General features: G+C 47.7%; 10 protein-coding genes across 10 annotated transcripts; 3 read left to right on the top strand and 7 right to left on the bottom strand.

Moving 5' to 3' along the window:
* Positions 1 to 506: 506 nt before the first annotated feature.
* MGL_4155 (uncharacterized protein) lies at positions 507 to 1,064 on the top strand (the record flags this gene model as incomplete). Its single annotated transcript, XM_001728624.1, has 2 exons — positions 507 to 950; positions 993 to 1,064. 2 exons carry the CDS (start codon positions 507 to 509, stop codon positions 1,062 to 1,064), a joined length of 516 nt encoding a protein of 171 aa, XP_001728676.1.
* Positions 1,065 to 1,253: 189 nt separating this feature from the next.
* MGL_4156 (uncharacterized protein) lies at positions 1,254 to 3,164 on the bottom strand (the record flags this gene model as incomplete). The annotated part of the gene is made up of 1 exon (XM_001728625.1): positions 1,254 to 3,164. One exon carries the CDS (start codon positions 3,162 to 3,164, stop codon positions 1,254 to 1,256), a length of 1,911 nt encoding a protein of 636 aa, XP_001728677.1.
* Positions 3,165 to 4,067: 903 nt separating this feature from the next.
* MGL_4157 (uncharacterized protein) lies at positions 4,068 to 4,523 on the bottom strand (the record flags this gene model as incomplete). The annotated part of the gene is made up of 1 exon (XM_001728626.1): positions 4,068 to 4,523. One exon carries the CDS (start codon positions 4,521 to 4,523, stop codon positions 4,068 to 4,070), a length of 456 nt encoding a protein of 151 aa, XP_001728678.1.
* A 1,277-nt stretch (positions 4,524 to 5,800) lies between these two features.
* MGL_4158 (uncharacterized protein) lies at positions 5,801 to 7,429 on the bottom strand (the record flags this gene model as incomplete). The annotated part of the gene is made up of 1 exon (XM_001728627.1): positions 5,801 to 7,429. One exon carries the CDS (start codon positions 7,427 to 7,429, stop codon positions 5,801 to 5,803), a length of 1,629 nt encoding a protein of 542 aa, XP_001728679.1.
* A 490-nt stretch (positions 7,430 to 7,919) lies between these two features.
* MGL_4159 (uncharacterized protein) lies at positions 7,920 to 9,533 on the top strand (the record flags this gene model as incomplete). Its single annotated transcript, XM_001728628.1, has 1 exon — positions 7,920 to 9,533. The coding sequence occupies one exon, from the start codon at positions 7,920 to 7,922 to the stop codon at positions 9,531 to 9,533; it is 1,614 nt and encodes a 537-aa protein (XP_001728680.1).
* Positions 9,534 to 9,606: 73 nt separating this feature from the next.
* MGL_4160 (uncharacterized protein) lies at positions 9,607 to 10,653 on the bottom strand (the record flags this gene model as incomplete). The annotated part of the gene is made up of 1 exon (XM_001728629.1): positions 9,607 to 10,653. The coding sequence occupies one exon, from the start codon at positions 10,651 to 10,653 to the stop codon at positions 9,607 to 9,609; it is 1,047 nt and encodes a 348-aa protein (XP_001728681.1).
* A 745-nt stretch (positions 10,654 to 11,398) lies between these two features.
* MGL_4161 (uncharacterized protein) lies at positions 11,399 to 12,193 on the top strand (the record flags this gene model as incomplete). Its single annotated transcript, XM_001728630.1, has 3 exons — positions 11,399 to 11,569; positions 11,804 to 12,079; positions 12,122 to 12,193. 3 exons carry the CDS (start codon positions 11,399 to 11,401, stop codon positions 12,191 to 12,193), a joined length of 519 nt encoding a protein of 172 aa, XP_001728682.1.
* A 189-nt stretch (positions 12,194 to 12,382) lies between these two features.
* MGL_4162 (uncharacterized protein) lies at positions 12,383 to 14,293 on the bottom strand (the record flags this gene model as incomplete). Its single annotated transcript, XM_001728631.1, has 1 exon — positions 12,383 to 14,293. The coding sequence occupies one exon, from the start codon at positions 14,291 to 14,293 to the stop codon at positions 12,383 to 12,385; it is 1,911 nt and encodes a 636-aa protein (XP_001728683.1).
* Positions 14,294 to 15,200: 907 nt separating this feature from the next.
* On the bottom strand, positions 15,201 to 16,583 carry MGL_4163 (uncharacterized protein; the record flags this gene model as incomplete). The annotated part of the gene is made up of 1 exon (XM_001728632.1): positions 15,201 to 16,583. The coding sequence occupies one exon, from the start codon at positions 16,581 to 16,583 to the stop codon at positions 15,201 to 15,203; it is 1,383 nt and encodes a 460-aa protein (XP_001728684.1).
* Positions 16,584 to 17,431: 848 nt separating this feature from the next.
* Positions 17,432 to 19,486, bottom strand: MGL_4164 (uncharacterized protein; the record flags this gene model as incomplete). The annotated part of the gene is made up of 1 exon (XM_001728633.1): positions 17,432 to 19,486. The coding sequence occupies one exon, from the start codon at positions 19,484 to 19,486 to the stop codon at positions 17,432 to 17,434; it is 2,055 nt and encodes a 684-aa protein (XP_001728685.1).
* Between the last annotated feature and the right edge of the window lie 102 nt (positions 19,487 to 19,588).

Genomic DNA, 19,588 nt, shown 5'->3' on the forward strand with positions numbered 1-19,588 from the left:
ATGCTTTCAGATTTGTGGTTCTGACTGCTCGAATTGGAAACAAGGAGGCATAGGTGGTTGTCAAATCACGGTACCACTTCGGCTTGGTCACGAGAGTGCAGGCGAAGTCGTGGAGATTGGGGCTAACGTAGACACATTACGAGTTGGTGACCATGTTGCAATCGAGCCTGGAACTGCCTGTGGACACTGCCGACAATGTCGTAATGGCTCGTACAATCTTTGTCCCAAGATGAAATTCAGGAGTGTAGCTCCACATGACGGTAAGAAACATGGACAGTCAAACGGTAACATCTTCAGGTACGCTAGCTGAGTACGTGGTCCATCCTGCAACGTGGCTGCATAAATTATCGGACACAACAGATTGGGGTATCGGTGCTTTGATTGAGCCTATGAGCATAGCCCTTTCTGCTCTTAGGCGTGCCAACTTACAGCTTGGACAGGTACGCATTGGGTAACTGATTTTTTTTTTGTCTGTTTGTATATTCGGCGCAGGGTCTATTGGCCTTATGATTTACTTGTTGGCGAGAGCTGCTGGAGCAACCCCGATTATCCTTGTGGATGTTGCTCTATCGCGCTTAGAGTTTGCAGTTCAACAGCTGGGTGCAAATATCGAAAACGTTGTTCACGTCGACGCCAATCAATCCATGGCTGAAGCTAGCACTAAGGTATTACAGGCGTTCAAGGGTATCAAGCCTGATGTTGCATTCGAGTGCACGGGGTACAGTATGCCCATACATACTTGCTTGGGTGTTCTTGAAGCAGGTGGATGTTTAGTGCAAGTGGGCATTGGCGCACCAGTGAATGAGCTCTCTTTTTCTGAGCTCCTCCACCGACAGGTGGATCTTCGATTTGTCATGCGATCAAATTCATGTTTTGAAGACTGTATCCGTCTCGTAGAGAATGGCGTGGTGGATCCATCTTTGTTAATCACACACGTCTTTCCAATTCAGGTACGTATTCATAATCCTATCGATGTTAACATCCGGTGTTAGCAAGCATCAGAAGCGTTCCGCACATTGTCTCAGCCAGAATCGGGAGCCATAAAAGTCCACATCGTGTGTTGATGCATGGTGTCAATAAAATCTCCCATTCAGACTCCATACAGATAGAACTATGGATTATTGTCAGCACTATAAGACCGTCGAGCGCGTGCAAGGATTGGAGGGCATCGGTATGTTCTGTGTCAAGGGCCCCTGCACACGTACTCTCGAGGGTCCAAAAAGATCACATATGAACCATGCTCTTTCAATTCTTCAAGAATGTAGAAACCCGTCAAAATACGATTCAAGGCCTTGTTTGAAATTGGAAAGTGTTGTCTTAGTACCAAGCCAAAGATCCGGACGCACGACCATGACGCGTTCTTGCTCTAATGAGTCATTAGATTCAATACCAAAAAATGCGTGAGCACTTTCAGCCTCTGGCTTATCATCCAAATATACACTGATCCAAGAATCCGGATCATCTCCTTGGCATGCATTGTTTTGGAACGTGAGACCTAACGGAATCGTCACACATTGATGTGTATCCATGCTGTTGCACCTTGTTGTCACCAGGTGTAATTTGAAAATAGGCTGTGACGTGAATTTTAATCGAAAACTTTCAGGTCGGGCGAAGTGAGCGACGGCATCTAGAACGGATTCTCGAATTAGCCCACTAAATGACCCAATAAAGATAACGATATTGAAAGCAGGGGATGGAAGAAAGCCATCGTATAGGCGCTGGACCCGTTTTCGCGACTGAGAGAAAACAAGTGGATTTCCCATAGGGTGTCCAGGAACAATAGCACTCCCCTCACTGCATACATCTTTCATAGGAGAGGACAGATACGTTTCTGCAATTTGGTCAGCTCGCTGCTTTTTACAAGCCGCCGGCCATGCGTTAAGCAAGCTTGGTTTATAACCAACGTCCATGCCAGTGAGGAGACCAGTATATGTCTTGGCGTACCAAGCGAAAAATGCTTGGTCTTGATCCATGCCCTCTGGTTCGTTTTCGGCCACAAACACAGGTGCTTCAAACTTTTCATCTTCGTTGAACTGAAATTGCTTTGCAAATGTGCTTGTGCTTTGTTGATTACAGAGGAAGCGAAGAAATTGGCTTGATCCCTCCACGATACGTAAGGCAGTGAAGCGGCGTTCCGTCTGATACGACGATAACAGGTTTGGTTTTGCAATACCATAGGCATCTAGAGCAAGTTTCCAAACCAAATTTTGGCTGTCCATGATCCCAGTATTGAGTCCATAAGCACCAGCCGCACTGTGGCAATGCGCAGCATCCCCGGCCAGGAATATGCGGTTAGTAGGATCACAAAAATCCCTGGCGACTCGTTCATTGATACTCCAGATGGTGTACCACTCAATGGGTCCTTTCGGTTTGATGGTGTAAGGATGGAATACCTTCCTAATTCGTTCTAAAGCCGTGGACACAGACTCCTTAGAGCGATCCACAGTAGCTTGACCGTCTTCAGGAATGACATTCACGTATAAACGAGCCATGTTATTCTCCCGGGGAATAATGAGAACACCTCCATGAGTGCTATTAAGCACACAACCGAAAACCCAAGCGTGTGGGAAATTTGTTTCCCATTCACAATCAACAATTTGCCAAACAAGACCAGTTGCGATGCCATCAAATGGAATTGAGAGACTTGCCCGCACAAATGAGTGGGCACCATCAGAGCCAATCAGGTAAGTGGAGTCGCATATAGCCCCGCGATTGTCCCTACCGTCATCCAAATGAAATCTAAGGTTCACTCTCTTGATCCCGGCACTATCCACATGTTCGACTGGATAATAACCACTCAGAGTCGTACATCGGTCGATATGACATCCAAACCGTTCAATATCGCGAATCAGGATTCGCTCTATTTCGGGTTGGCCGATTACCTGAAGAAACTTGAATTCAGATTGGCTCGAGTGGCTGCGGCGAAAGACCATGAATTTCCCATCCTTGTAAAAAATTGTATGGTCGATCCGCGGCCCTGACCCCAGGAACTCGTCAATCAATCCCAGTTGCTTCATAATTTCCAGAATTCGAGGCTGAATAGCGTCAGCACGACCAACACTCAGCGCCGCGCTGGCTTTATCGACAATCTTGACTGTGAGGCCAATTCGCAAAAGTTGAGCCGCAGTGACCAAGCCAACCGGACCAGCTGTTATATCAGGCATAAATGCGTAAGCCGATCATGGAGAATGGTAGTCTCAACCCTTACATACCACCGCATATCATGACATCATACTTTGGCACTGGATGCTGATTATCCTCCTGGTCCTTATAACTTTGGTGATAAAAACACCCACTCGTGCAAGTACGATCCTGGGTTCTCAAATCCTCCATTTGTCTATGCATCGATGTTGGGGGGGTTCGTTCTGCTCAGGTGAAGCGTGTTTATTGCTTCTCATCTTAGTCCACCGTAGAAGATCTAATGGTTGTGCAGCAATCTGCCTGTGAAGGTGCCCACGTGCGTGAGTTTGAAATCACACCTTTTTTAGCACGATTTGGTTTTGAACCTTACACCACACGTGCAACAGCCCTTATACGCGATACGGTACGGGTACCTCTTTGTTGGACCAATAGGCTTTTCGGTTTCTACAATGTGGGGGATTAGGGCAAACGAGCGCGCACGTTCCAATCAATCCATACCTCGCGCTATGGCGCATATATGGCCGGAACAATCTGCGCATCCGCTTTTAATAAAGGGAAAATGTCTGAGCCAACATAGTGTTGTTCTTGCGGAACGTTACAGTCCCCATAGAATCAAACAAACTCCTTATTCTACCCTACTTCAAGTCCCTGCTGCTCCCATGCATCTTGTGCGGAAGCGTAATGACGTCTAATCGTAGATTCGTGATCGCTGCTTCGAACATGAAAACGAGCAGAAAAGTTTTTCGGGAATGACACGAACCCATCTGTGTAGGCTTGCTCATGTGGTGAAGCTTTTACCTCGATCGGTTTACCTGTGACTTCATCGACAGCATGCATGATGTTGAATCCCCATAGGATGCGCGCAACGCCCTGAAATAGGCTCTTCTCGGCCATATGAACTAAGACGTTAGATGCCACTTTGGTGTTTACTCACTACCAGCGCAAATGCGTCGTCCATGTCCGTAAGCAAAATGGTCGCGTTCTAAACTGTTTCGCTTAGTCGCGTATTCTGCTGCGCTCCCAGGATGTGACTTGTAAAACCTGGCTTCCGGATCAAAGAGTTCAGGGTTCGGGTACCGTTTTGGGTCGTGGGACATAGCGAAGACTGGCCAAATTAATACATCTAGAATCTTAGGCGAACACGTACTGTTACCGATAACGGTTGAACCCTTCGGGATTTTGTATCCATAATATTCATCATCTACTGTCACAGCATGTGGAACACCCATAACAGTAGGGGGACGCCAGCGAAGTGTTTCTTTGATGATTGCACGTACAAGAGGTAGATGCACTTCATCTTCATAGCCAGGAAGGCGATTAGGTCCAACAACAGTGTCAATTTCGGCATGTGCCTTTTCCTGGATCGCTGGATTTAGAAGCATTGCCAAACAGCAAGACGCGATCGTGCTCGCAGTCTAATCAGGTAGTGAGCGCCAATTTTCATGTACTTACAGTATCCGAACCAGCTTCTAGCAAAGCACAGGCAGCATATCCAATATCCATGTCCGACAATTGCTCCTTTGTGCGTTCTTCCTCTGATCCTAATTGTGCGCCTTTGCATAGCAATTCCTTGATAAAACAATCTCTTCCTTCACCAATTTCGATCTCTCTCTTGCACCTGTCCACAAAGCTCCCCCACAGTTCCCACTCTTTCTGATGCAGATTCTCCGCTTCACGAATCCATGGTTGCAATGCGACAGGCAAACGTCGAAGAAAGGGAACCGCGTCAACCAGATATGCACCAGGTAGTGATTTTCTGGACAGGATGTCCATTGCTTCGAAAATTCCCTCAATACATGGGTCTTGTGGAGAGAAGAATCGATGGCCATAGCACAGCGTCATGATGCTGCTTGATGTATATCGTTGAAAATAACGGAAAAAATGGACGTTTTCCGTCTCTGAATTTTGTGACTCGAGAAGTTCATGTAACATCTGCCTGCTTTCTAGCTCTTGGACCATACCAGACATAGCAGTGGCATTCGGTGCAAGTAATTGATGCATTATTTTTCGTGCCTTCCTCCAATCCTCCCCGTACCGATGGAAGACCATGCGCTTTTTCTTGCTCATTAAGTCGTATGCGAAATACGGCGGATTCCGCGAGCTGTAAATAGAGCCTCGATTGTCCAAGAGGTCTTTGGCTACCAAATCAGTATTCAAAACGATGATATCATGCGAGAAAAGCCGAACATGAACTATAGGGCCGAATTTTTCGGCCCAGCGTTTGAATTGGACAACTGGATGTGTCGAGTTGATTTGTAGAAAGTTTCCAATTAGTGGAAATTTCAGTGGACCAGGCGGTAAAGACGCGTGTTTAACTCGGTTCGTCCTCCTTGACATGAGGACAAATCCTAAAATGAGGGGGACCGTAAGCAAAATCCAATTCAGAATAGCCCATCTGGTGTTCTCGCTTTGAAGTACAACCATACTCATATAAGTACACTTAACTGAGAGATTTAACGGAAAGAAAACGTCTATGCGAGTACACTGCTGCTTGAGTGACTATGCATAACCTGCCCACGACCATGTAAATAAATGTGTCTATGTTTTCCAATCTATTAATCTGGTTTGGCCTTTCACATAATTTATAAGGACACGTGCGCTCAAGACATGCGCGCACGCAATGGCACCTACATCACAGCACGGGTTAGGTAAGTATTGTTCAGCTCAGTTCAAACTCCGGTTCCAGTTTCTGAAGACTTGTCTCGTTGGTGTCGACATCTTTTGACCTGGGCGTTCGAAACACCACAGTTACAAGTAACATCATAACGAGTAGACCACAGAAAGCCACAAGAATGTAAAAACTTTGTCCCAGCCCAATAGCTTGCGCTTTAGTTGAATCCATTCCATTTTGTTCATGTGAATTCGCGATTGAATCACTTGCCAGGGCCAGAATCGCTATCCCCACGCCCGAGCCGACTTGCACAGCAGAATTGAATACAGCACCAACAACACCCTCCATTCCTCGGGGACAGAGTTCCATCAAGGAAATGTTAACAGGGGCGAAGCAACACGCCATCCCAGCATTTCCAATCAAAAACCCTGGAATCACAAGTCGCGCGTAGTCATGAGACTGGCGAACAAATGACAAGAGGAGGGCACCGCCAACCATCAGCGCCTGACAAACGGGCATGATATATCGCACAGGGACAAACTTGATTAAAAATCCACTGCTAAACGATGCGACAAGCCCCGTCATACCAAGCGGAATAAAGTGTACTGCTGTACTCAATGGAGACCATTCGAAAACATATTCGAAAACCATTGTAACTTGATAGACCAGGCTGTTAAACCAAAAGTACAGGCTAAAGGCAATCCCCACAAAAACCAAAAACTCCACAGAAAATAATGAAGGCGGGACGACAGGATCTTTCACCTTGTGCTCCACATAGATGAATACAATAAATAGTAGCACTCCTAGAATGAGAGGCACAAGTATAGTTGCTGTTACCCAGCCAAAACTTGATGCACCTGAAAAGGCAAATGTAATAAGTATGACAGCTGAAGTCGCCAGGAAAACTCCTGGAACGTCTAATCCTTTCAATGAGAACGGCTTTCCTGGTGCGATGTGCACACATACAAAAATTGATGCTATACCTGCTGGTAAAGTGCAGATCGCCGTGATGTAATAAATCCATCGCCAATCAATTTTGGCTGCAATGACACCACCAATTATGACACCAAGGACGTTGCCAATACAACCTGCGGCGGCAAAAATTCCAAAGGCGATAGAAAACAGTTTCCCTTGGAAATGGGTAGCAATGAGGGACATACCCGACGGGATGGTTAAGGCTGCACCTATTCCTTGAATAGCTCGGAATACAAAGTGCATAATAGCATTCGGCGAAACTCCTGCGATAATAGCAGAAATTCCCAACACAAAATACCCAAAAATAAATGTCCTTTTGGGACCGAGCATATCTGCTAGTCGTCCACTGAGGAGAAGAAGCCCAGCGAAAGATAAAGCATAGGCAGAAACAATCCATGGCTTTTGAGAGGCAGTCATGTTGAGGTTACGGGCTATTGTAGGTAGCGCGATGGTTGGTGCTGTAACGTTTACAATGTCCCAGAATTGAGCATAACAAATAAAAAACAAAATACTCCATTTTCTCCAAGGACCTACTGTGTGCACTCCCACTTTGGATGAAATAGTAGAATCAGACGCATTTTCAGGTGGCATCTGACTGGGGCTCGCATCTTTTTTAAATTCCATCGTCGGAATATAAGGATCATTATGGTTTTGCTGTGGCGCTTCAGGTGCCTTTGATTTCCAATCCAGATTTACTCGCATTGTGAACGAACAAATCGGTGAGTGTCCTGTGATGGGACAAACGGTACGAGACCATCATGAGCTCTAACCGTACGAAGTACGAAAATCCCTCAACATGCTTTAGGCCGCTAACAATTTTTACGTTTGCGGGCACATGCCTTACTAACCAACACAAATCACAGGTAATTTATATTTTTGGTCACATCATTTCTGCGCTACCGCAGGTACGAAATAGAGGCCTGATGATTTTATCCTTGACACGTGCACAGCCCTTGCAGGTATCCTCAACAAGCATGTAGGTTTGGATGTCTGAAATGCGGTTTATAAGTGTAACTTTTGTCACTTCAACTGTCCAAATAGTGATCGCTGCGACGTCATGGAGAAAGCCTCAAACAAAGATCAGGTCTATGTAGGAAATTATCTCCTGCAGAGGTTGAAACAAATGGGGGTGGGGTCAATATTTGGCGTTCCTGGCGATTTCACGTTTGGACTGTGTGATTTGATCGAAGACATGCCAGGATTGTCGTGGATAGGAAACGCCAATGAACTCGGTGCAGCGTATGCTGCCGACGGCTATTCCCGTGTGAATGGATTTGGTGTCCTCCTCACGACATGGGGTGTTGGTGAACTGTCAGCGCTGAATGGAGTAGCTGGTGCTTATGCAGAGAGAATTCCTTTGCTTCATATAATCGGCTCTCCCCCCACCATACAAGCCAAAAAGCGCCTTCCTATTCACCATTCCTTCGCTGATGGAGACTTCGGAGTGTATAAGAGAATATCCGAGCCTGTATCGACGGTAATGGAGGAGATCAGTGAAACAGGTCAAGCGGATACGATAGACCACGTCTTGCGGTGTGCACTGCAAGACCGGCGTCCTGCATACCTTTCCATTCCAACGGATATGGTCTTTAGAGAGATCTCAGGTGCTCCACTCCTTTTCCCCTTAGTGGAACAGAGTCGTGGTCCAATCTCACCTCTAGATGAAGAAATTGCACGCCGAATTTTGACCTACATTGAGGCTGCGCAATGTCCTGTGATCATTGCCGATGTTCGAGTGCGACAATATGGCTGTTCTGAGGCTTTGAGCAAATTGCTTGACACGTTGCAGCTACCGACTTTTGACACTCCCCTTAGCAAAGGTTTGGTTGATGAAACTGCACCCTCATTCATGGGTACTTATATTGGTGCCAGCTCAAATCCTGAAGTGGCAAGTAGGCTTGGTGAGGCTGATCTCGTTGTGCGCTTTGGATACCTGGAGACTGATTCGAATACAGGTGGCTTTAGTGCTAAAATTGACCCTCACAAGCTAATTGATCTTAATGTGAAACAAGTGCAGTTCTTTGACGGTCCTGAGCAAAGTGTTTCAATGATGATACATATTCTTGAGCACCTTTCTGCGCATGTGTCTAGGTGTCCCATCTCAAAACAAGCACCTGTTTTTGATTCAAGAAATAACATTGTGTCAAACACGGACTCAGACAGTATGATCACCCAACCTCATTTATGGGCAAAAATATCTCAATTCCTTAAACCCAACGACGTGGTTATATGTGACACTGGAACAGCATCGTTTGGTGTGACGGATATCCGACTCCCGAGGGATTCTAAGCTGCTTTCTCAGATGCTTTACAATTCGATTGGATGGTCCGTTGGTGCTGCCGTAGGTGCTGCAAAAGCTTTGCAAGAGCAGACGATTGGCAAACTACCTAGGCGTCTAATTATAATCGTGGGCGACGGGGCTCTTCAGACTACAGTTCAGGAACTGTCTACACTTCTTCGTATTCGTGCTAGCAACGTGATCATTATTGTGCTGAACAACGATGGATATACCATCGAACGCGCACTTCATGGTGCCTTCAGGCAGTACAACGATATTATGCCCTGGAACTACTCAAGGCTACTAAAGGATTTTGGTGCAGACCAAAATGAACGAAACAGTATCGTCGCAAAAACTGCGAAAGATGTGCAATGTGCTTTCGACGATTTTACAGCCTCGAGCACACAATCGATTATGTTGTTGGAGGTATATCTTGCGCGATGTGATTACCCAAGAATCCTTTCTAAGCTCGGCCAGGTGTCTCGTGAACGGAACTCGTACGGATATGCTCCAGAGTATAATAACTAAGTAGACAACTTGTAAGATAGCTAGAGTTACACACACCTGTTTAGAAGGCTCTATGAATCGATTCGGATCTAAATCAGAGTGCTGGCATCTTGGAGCGCTCGGCTTTGAATTTCTCCTCGAGCTCCAAAAGTTGCTTTACGAGATCGCCATACGTTTTTTCCCACGGTGTCCACGTAATTCCCAGCACACGCTCAGCTTTGGATGCATCCAGCCTTGCAATTGGCCCCGGCTGATTCCTTGTACCCGGATTACCAGCTGGTATAGCATCGCGACGTTCTGGAAATGTCTTCCGCAAATAATCAACAACCACTTGCATGTCGACATAGTATCCACAAAGGGCAAAACGTTCTCCGCGTGTAGCTGGATTTGACATAGCGTCAACCAGAGCTTTTGACACGTCACGAACATCAACGGTCTGTGGAAGAAAAGTGGGAGGCACTTCATCGCAAGACCCTGAGACTAAGTGCCAAACATTTGCGCAAGACGTGTTCAAATCTTCGAGCCTTTCCAATGGATGCGCTATCGGTCCAACAATCCCTGGAGGGTTGAATGTAGTCAAAGCAAACGAAGGTTGAGCTTCGCGAACGTACTCCCAAGCTGCCTTTTCAGCAAGAGCTTTACTGGCACAGTAAGTGTAGGCTTTAGATGACGTCCTCGCAATATCATACGTTGCGGGATTCCAGTCAGCTTCTGTGTATGTATAATCTCGAATTGAGCCTCCTTTTTCGAAACAGTTGATGGCAGCAAATGACGAAGTAATCAAGACATGTTCCACGTTCTCTTCATTTGCTGCCTCAAGTACACTCATAGTTCCCTTAATCGCTGGTTCCAGCATTTCAGAGACAGGATCATCGAATGCCATTGTATACGGTGATGCCACGTGCTGTACTATTTTCACATTCTTGAACGCTTGCTTGAGTTCATCTTTGTTACGAATATCTGAAACGAACGCAAGAGAATGGCTTGGTCCAGGCATCGATCGAAGCAATTCGTCACCTTTTTTCTCACTTCGCACAACCGAGCGAACGCGGTATCCACGGGCAAGTGCATCACGTACTACATGTGCTCCAACGAATCCCGTAGCCCCAGTAACAGCAATGATTGGATTAGAGGTGGTCATATTTGTCCAGAGCCAAGATCCAAATGGCAACATACTTGTTTATATATGTGTACGTACACACTTATTTCGGGCTCCGTGATTACAGGACAACAACATTGTTGTCGAGTAAAAAAAAAACAATTGGTTCGATTTTTGCTCGGGATGTTCAACGTGCAGTTTAACCTCCCCGACGACGCACAGACCAGTCTAATACCCAGGCAATTCGATCAGGATTTAAAATGACGGCGGGGTAAAGAGCAAGAGCAATAACAATTTCAAGTTGGATAGCTCGCGAAGATCTTGAGCTGACAGTTTAGTCAACCATCAAACTGCTATGATGTGTGACATTTCTCACAAAGTTCCAGGTGTATTTACGGATAAAGACCACAACATTTTTATTGGTTTCACAGATTATCCTGTTCCCGGTCCTGACGAATGTATTGTCCGAGTTAGAGCTAGTGGTGTGAGTACGGCTTGGTCGATGGTGTTTTCTGACGATGCTTTCAGATTTGTGGTTCTGACTGCTCGAATTGGAAACAAGGAGGCATAGGTGGTTGTCAAATCACGGTACCACTTCGGCTTGGTCACGAGAGTGCAGGCGAAGTCGTGGAGATTGGGGCTAACGTAGACACATTACGAGTTGGTGACCATGTTGCAATCGAGCCTGGAACTGCCTGTGGACACTGCCGACAATGTCGTAATGGCTCGTACAATCTTTGTCCCAAGATGAAATTCAGGAGTGTAGCTCCACATGACGGTAAGAAACATGGACAGTCAAACGGTAACATCTTCAGGTACGCTAGCTGAGTACGTGGTCCATCCTGCAACGTGGCTGCATAAATTATCGGACACAACAGATTGGGGTATCGGTGCTTTGATTGAGCCTATGAGCATAGCCCTTTCTGCTCTTAGGCGTGCCAACTTACAGCTTGGACAGGTACGCATTGGGTAACTGATTTTTTTTTTGTCTGTTTGTATATTCGGCGCAGGGTCTATTGGCCTTATGATTTACTTGTTGGCGAGAGCTGCTGGAGCAACCCCGATTATCCTTGTGGATGTTGCTCTATCGCGCTTAGAGTTTGCAGTTCAACAGCTGGGTGCAAATATCGAAAACGTTGTTCACGTCGACGCCAATCAATCCATGGCTGAAGCTAGCACTAAGGTATTACAGGCGTTCAAGGGTATCAAGCCTGATGTTGCATTCGAGTGCACGGGGTACAGTATGCCCATACATACTTGCTTGGGTGTTCTTGAAGCAGGTGGATGTTTAGTGCAAGTGGGCATTGGCGCACCAGTGAATGAGCTCTCTTTTTCTGAGCTCCTCCACCGACAGGTGGATCTTCGATTTGTCATGCGATCAAATTCATGTTTTGAAGACTGTATCCGTCTCGTAGAGAATGGCGTGGTGGATCCATCTTTGTTAATCACACACGTCTTTCCAATTCAGGTACGTATTCATAATCCTATCGATGTTAACATCCGGTGTTAGCAAGCATCAGAAGCGTTCCGCACATTGTCTCAGCCAGAATCGGGAGCCATAAAAGTCCACATCGTGTGTTGATGCATGGTGTCAATAAAATCTCCCATTCAGACTCCATACAGATAGAACTATGGATTATTGTCAGCACTATAAGACCGTCGAGCGCGTGCAAGGATTGGAGGGCATCGGTATGTTCTGTGTCAAGGGCCCCTGCACACGTACTCTCGAGGGTCCAAAAAGATCACATATGAACCATGCTCTTTCAATTCTTCAAGAATGTAGAAACCCGTCAAAATACGATTCAAGGCCTTGTTTGAAATTGGAAAGTGTTGTCTTAGTACCAAGCCAAAGATCCGGACGCACGACCATGACGCGTTCTTGCTCTAATGAGTCATTAGATTCAATACCAAAAAATGCGTGAGCACTTTCAGCCTCTGGCTTATCATCCAAATATACACTGATCCAAGAATCCGGATCATCTCCTTGGCATGCATTGTTTTGGAACGTGAGACCTAACGGAATCGTCACACATTGATGTGTATCCATGCTGTTGCACCTTGTTGTCACCAGGTGTAATTTGAAAATAGGCTGTGACGTGAATTTTAATCGAAAACTTTCAGGTCGGGCGAAGTGAGCGACGGCATCTAGAACGGATTCTCGAATTAGCCCACTAAATGACCCAATAAAGATAACGATATTGAAAGCAGGGGATGGAAGAAAGCCATCGTATAGGCGCTGGACCCGTTTTCGCGACTGAGAGAAAACAAGTGGATTTCCCATAGGGTGTCCAGGAACAATAGCACTCCCCTCACTGCATACATCTTTCATAGGAGAGGACAGATACGTTTCTGCAATTTGGTCAGCTCGCTGCTTTTTACAAGCCGCCGGCCATGCGTTAAGCAAGCTTGGTTTATAACCAACGTCCATGCCAGTGAGGAGACCAGTATATGTCTTGGCGTACCAAGCGAAAAATGCTTGGTCTTGATCCATGCCCTCTGGTTCGTTTTCGGCCACAAACACAGGTGCTTCAAACTTTTCATCTTCGTTGAACTGAAATTGCTTTGCAAATGTGCTTGTGCTTTGTTGATTACAGAGGAAGCGAAGAAATTGGCTTGATCCCTCCACGATACGTAAGGCAGTGAAGCGGCGTTCCGTCTGATACGACGATAACAGGTTTGGTTTTGCAATACCATAGGCATCTAGAGCAAGTTTCCAAACCAAATTTTGGCTGTCCATGATCCCAGTATTGAGTCCATAAGCACCAGCCGCACTGTGGCAATGCGCAGCATCCCCGGCCAGGAATATGCGGTTAGTAGGATCACAAAAATCCCTGGCGACTCGTTCATTGATACTCCAGATGGTGTACCACTCAATGGGTCCTTTCGGTTTGATGGTGTAAGGATGGAATACCTTCCTAATTCGTTCTAAAGCCGTGGACACAGACTCCTTAGAGCGATCCACAGTAGCTTGACCGTCTTCAGGAATGACATTCACGTATAAACGAGCCATGTTATTCTCCCGGGGAATAATGAGAACACCTCCATGAGTGCTATTAAGCACACAACCGAAAACCCAAGCGTGTGGGAAATTTGTTTCCCATTCACAATCAACAATTTGCCAAACAAGACCAGTTGCGATGCCATCAAATGGAATTGAGAGACTTGCCCGCACAAATGAGTGGGCACCATCAGAGCCAATCAGGTAAGTGGAGTCGCATATAGCCCCGCGATTGTCCCTACCGTCATCCAAATGAAATCTAAGGTTCACTCTCTTGATCCCGGCACTATCCACATGTTCGACTGGATAATAACCACTCAGAGTCGTACATCGGTCGATATGACATCCAAACCGTTCAATATCGCGAATCAGGATTCGCTCTATTTCGGGTTGGCCGATTACCTGAAGAAACTTGAATTCAGATTGGCTCGAGTGGCTGCGGCGAAAGACCATGAATTTCCCATCCTTGTAAAAAATTGTATGGTCGATCCGCGGCCCTGACCCCAGGAACTCGTCAATCAATCCCAGTTGCTTCATAATTTCCAGAATTCGAGGCTGAATAGCGTCAGCACGACCAACACTCAGCGCCGCGCTGGCTTTATCGACAATCTTGACTGTGAGGCCAATTCGCAAAAGTTGAGCCGCAGTGACCAAGCCAACCGGACCAGCTGTTATATCAGGCATAAATGCGTAAGCCGATCATGGAGAATGGTAGTCTCAACCCTTACATACCACCGCATATCATGACATCATACTTTGGCACTGGATGCTGATTATCCTCCTGGTCCTTATAACTTTGGTGATAAAAACACCCACTCGTGCAAGTACGATCCTGGGTTCTCAAATCCTCCATTTGTCTATGCATCGATGTTGGGGGGGTTCGTTCTGCTCAGGTGAAGCGTGTTTATTGCTTCTCATCTTAGTCCACCGTAGAAGATCTAATGGTTGTGCAGCAATCTGCCTGTGAAGGTGCCCACGTGCGTGAGTTTGAAATCACACCTTTTTTAGCACGATTTGGTTTTGAACCTTACACCACACGTGCAACAGCCCTTATACGCGATACGGTACGGGTACCTCTTTGTTGGACCAATAGGCTTTTCGGTTTCTACAATGTGGGGGATTAGGGCAAACGAGCGCGCACGTTCCAATCAATCCATACCTCGCGCTATGGCGCATATATGGCCGGAACAATCTGCGCATCCGCTTTTAATAAAGGGAAAATGTCTGAGCCAACATAGTGTTGTTCTTGCGGAACGTTACAGTCCCCATAGAATCAAACAAACTCCTTATTCTACCCTACTTCAAGTCCCTGCTGCTCCCATGCATCTTGTGCGGAAGCGTAATGAGTGTCTTGGGCCTATAAAATTGGGTTAGATTTTTTTGTAAGTTCGGTTTATTCTTCGAATTGGGATCTTGCTAGGGAAGGATGTTGGATTCGTTTATTCACTATGTTTTTAAGTTTTGCTTTGTTAGGATGTGAATGAATTGAGTTTCTTTCATCTTTTTGATGAAATGCCAAGTCGCGCTGGAATGTGATTGAAGTAGTGCTGTAAGTATTCGTGTTGGGAATGTATATTAATATAGACGTGTGTTACGAGCATGACTGTGACGATAAGACTGAGAGCATGTTAACTCCTACTTTGTTGGCCTCCGAAAGGCGAGGCATGAAAAATGCACGAGTCGTTTCAAAACGCCGTTGATACGCATCAAAGTCCCCAAATTGCACCGCCTGTGCCCACCCGCGAGCGGCAATGACAAACTCCAGGTCATCGGCGCGGAAGTGCACATCGTGAACGGCCGCTCGGCAAGCTGCCAGGACTCGATCTGGCGAGCGGAACAAGTTCTGTGTCACACCGATCCACATGCGGAATACAGGTGTGGCAGCGAGCTCCAGATGCCGGTACGGATCGATGCCCAGAACGTGCCAACAGTCGACGATCGCAAGAAGCGACAGATGCGAATTCGCTGGTGGCGCTTCTTCACGCACAGTCCGCTCAGCCTCCGCAGCGCTCTTCTCGCCTTTGTTGACCCGCTCTGCAATCACATAAAACTCGTCCAACATCTCATCGCTTACAAGAATCCGCGAGCGACCAGGCAGGTTCGTGCCCACTTCCGTGTCTTGCCAGCCAAATACACTGCGCCGAGCACTCAGTACGCGCTGCACGAGCGCATCATATTTGCCCTCGAGCATAAGCTGGAATAGAGCTGTCGCACTCGCTGCGTACTGCGTCACTTGTACGCTCGCCTCTGGATTCAGTAGTGCGAGGCCCGCATATACATGCCACTTTGCGCCATAGATGCGCAGACACAGGTAGATTTTCACTGTTTCCATGCCACCTGGATTCTTGCCTGTCACCCATGGATATGCTTGGAGCTGCGCCCAGGCAGTACCCATTGTCAGGAATGCTGCGTGTGTGACTGCTTGTGTGTTCGCCGTCACGGTGTCATGCTCCTCATAGCTCATATACACATAGCGGGACTCGAGGCATGCCAAGATGCGCTCGACCAGATGGAGCTTGTCAGCGGGTGCGCGGTGCTGAATCAAAATGAGCGGCTGCCCGCGTGGATCAACATGCGGGCCATGCAGCGAATGACAAGATACGATGTATACATCCTCCGGCAAGAAGGTCTCGAACGCAACTCGTTCTGGCGCCTTTACACTGGTTTGGCCAGAGACCACAGCACCTACTTTCGTCGATGGCCCGTATTCAGCCACCACCTTGTGGATGTTTCCTGCTTCCACCGAGTACATGAGAAAGTCACTCCGTCGCGATACGTGATGGCCATCACGCAACACAGTTAGACCGGTACCCTGCAATTCATCCCGTAGCGATTCATACTTCTCTGGTCGATCACACACGTTGACGTGAACCCATCCAGCCGCGCGCAGTCGCGTGGCATACAGACGGCCCATATCTCCCATACCGATGATCCCCACATGCAAATGCTCTTTTTCCTCGTTCTGCGTGGTCATTGTTGGCTCTTTTCACGTAGGAAATTTCACCACTCTGCTGCACACAACGCGTCCGTCCTTTCTTGCAAGCAGTATTACGTGGGGCCATCAGAGGGTGGGCGGGCATCCGCCACCTCCACACATTGATGCCCGTTGGCGTGGCTTATTTGCTCGCGGAAGTTCCCCGAAGGGTCTCGCGGGCCAAAAAATCGATTCTTTCGCGCACATGCCAATCTGAGTTCTTGTTCTCCCAGTATTTCGTGCTGTGTCTTCACAGTCATGCTATGGCCAAGCCGTGCTGCTATTCCTGCCCTGCGCATTGCGCATAGGTCTCGCATTGGATCCTCTGCCTTTGTAAGAATGTATGCGCAGATGCACAGAGATCCAGATAGGGAGACAGGGCTGTACTACCATCCGCTTTCAGAGTCCAAGTGGGCCCTGTCTCTGCTCGAGCGGACACCATCGTCTGAGTCAAGTCCCGAAGTAATTGGCATTCTCTCGGAAGTGACAGGAAATCCAAGTCAGTTTTTGCGTGACAACCCAGATGCGTCGCAAATGAATGCCGCATTCTGGAACGCATTGCACGACGCGCTTAAAGAGGCTATTGCCGACGACGAGCAACTGCGCACGGAAGCTTACTTGAGGGGCGACGGATGGGCGCATTTAGGCGACATGCGTAGCGAAGTTATGCCTGGCCGAACGACACATACGGAAGACATCCTCGGCTCTGTCGCTTTTACTGACGCGCGTTTGATCCCTACGTCCTACGAGCGCAACGACATGTACCGTTTCTGTGTCGCGGGTCAAGGTCCGATGAAGCTCAAGGACACGTGGCTCTCCAAGCTTCGTGCGCACCTTAAGCAGCATTCCTAAAGGCCAAACTCGCTATGCTGCGCTGCCAAGCGGCGAAGTTGATGGTCGCATTCAGAAACGCCATACCGCCGCTGTGCGTCGCCCTCCAGTGTCATGAATGTGCTGGACATGCCGTCTTGAGATGCGCGTGATGCTACCCAAAAGGAATGGTTGTCTGCGTGCGCAAGAGTCTCTCGTATGCCATGACATTTCATCCAATCCTTGGCTGTGAGCAGTTGGGCTTCTGTGCCTGATGACAAGGGGACAGGGACAGCAGTAGCAGCGGCGGAGGGGAAAGTCTTTTGGTGCTTATGTTGAGGCCCTGTTAGCTCATTGATGCACAATGCTGATGTTGCATCCACGTGAAGAAAACTTGTGGCAGGCGTTTCTTTCCCATCCGCTCGCCGACGCGCATCGTTTAGTATACGCTGAACACGACGAAGCAAGTCCCAAGCAGGTAGCTGCCATACACCATGCTCACCAGCTTGGATCTGATCTTGTCGCCACACCAATACAACCGTAAGTAGCTGTCTTGTCATATACACGATGTCGATTACGGATGAATTTGTTGTTGGTGTTGTTGTCAATGGTTCTGCATCTTGGGCATTCACGTGCAGACTTGCATGGCGCCACGGAGCTGGCGTTTCTGGACCCCAACCATCCATAGAGTAGTCATGAAGTTCATTCACGTCTGGCATAGTCCCTGTTGCCTGATGCGATGCATACCAAGACGTAGCACGGCGAGACGTGTCGCGCATGTTATCAGATTCATGCCGTTGCAAACGTGCACGCCGTCGAGTCGGAGCTGACGATTTCGCAAAAGTCTGTGTGATCTCTTCGAGCTGTCGCGCTGCATCATCGGAAGGGGGCACTGTAATGCCATTCGTTTCTGTTGATAAATCATGTTGTCCTAACGCCTGTTCTAAGCGCTCATGGAATGCCTGGAAGGCAGAGCTTGTGCCTTTCGTCTTTGGCATGGATGATGACGCAGGCATAGTCACAGACTCATTTGCTTGTACGGGGTATATTCGTGGCGACAAACGCGGGAGCTTTGCTGTCTTCTGATCATCAGCTGGGGATTTTGCATAGTTTAGAATTTGCTCTTCTGGTGCATATGGAGACTCAGCTGGGGGAGCCGGTGCTGTGTCGTGAGATGGACCAGACGCCGACATCGATGCGGCTGGATCGGAGCTGTGCCACATGGAATCTAGGCTCATGAAGGAAGGTAAATCACCCAACATGTTGGCCATAAAAGAAAGGTCGTTCATTATGCCTTGGCTTCCAGACGGATGAGTGGAATTGGGCTTCTTGGTCCGTTTGGCAAAAGCCATGTCCGCTTTCGCTCGTGCGGATGTCAACCCAACAAGTCGTTCCAGAACATAGCGCGCCACCTGCCGTCGATCTGGCGGACTAAGAAGGTCTGTGTGAGCCGCTGTTTGACTATGTGGCCTAGGCCATAGCATTTTATCGTCATACAAAAGCATGACGTCCATAGGTGGAGCAGTATCAATCGTGCTTCCCTCAGCAGCAAACTGTGCTAATAGGGGAGCTAGCTCGTTCATGGAAACATCTCCAACAGCCTCAAGAGTCGGCAACGTTTCACCTACCAAGCCTGACTTGACACTGGCCGGCTCAGATGCACGTAGAACAGGCGCATATTGCACGTCCACATTCCATTGCCATGTCCATTTTGAGAAGTAAGACTCCAAACATTTCTCGAGGACTTCTCGACCTTGGTCAAGAAACAGCACATGCGGTGGTCCGTACTGAAGGCGCCAGCCATGCCAAGCATCCTCCATCTGTTGATGCATCCAGGCATCCACGAGCCATGGCATAAGCTTGTCGCCGTCGTTTTTCAAATTCCAGCGCGCTAATGCCACGGAAGCATGAAGCCACATATCAGGAAAGACTTCCACTAAGTACAGTCTTCGTTCAGCTGACTGTACAGCCAACTTTCGCAGTTCTTCCGACTCTTGCCCGCAGTGGTGCTGCATCGACGTTGAAAAGTCGATCAGCGCATTTGCTAGGGCAATCTCCCGGACCGTCTGGACTTTCGAGACCGCATTCTCCATGCTCGTATAAAATAGTTGCTGACCTATGAGTCGCCCAGGGTCCTCAGCTCCTAAATGTTCAGTCAACACAGGCGAAAAGATCATCACATATTGTACATGCGC

This window comes from Malassezia globosa (genome assembly GCF_000181695.2).
Source record: "Malassezia globosa CBS 7966 chromosome Unknown mgl_sf_15.1, whole genome shotgun sequence".
Lineage (NCBI taxonomy): Eukaryota > Fungi > Basidiomycota > Malasseziomycetes > Malasseziales > Malasseziaceae > Malassezia > Malassezia globosa.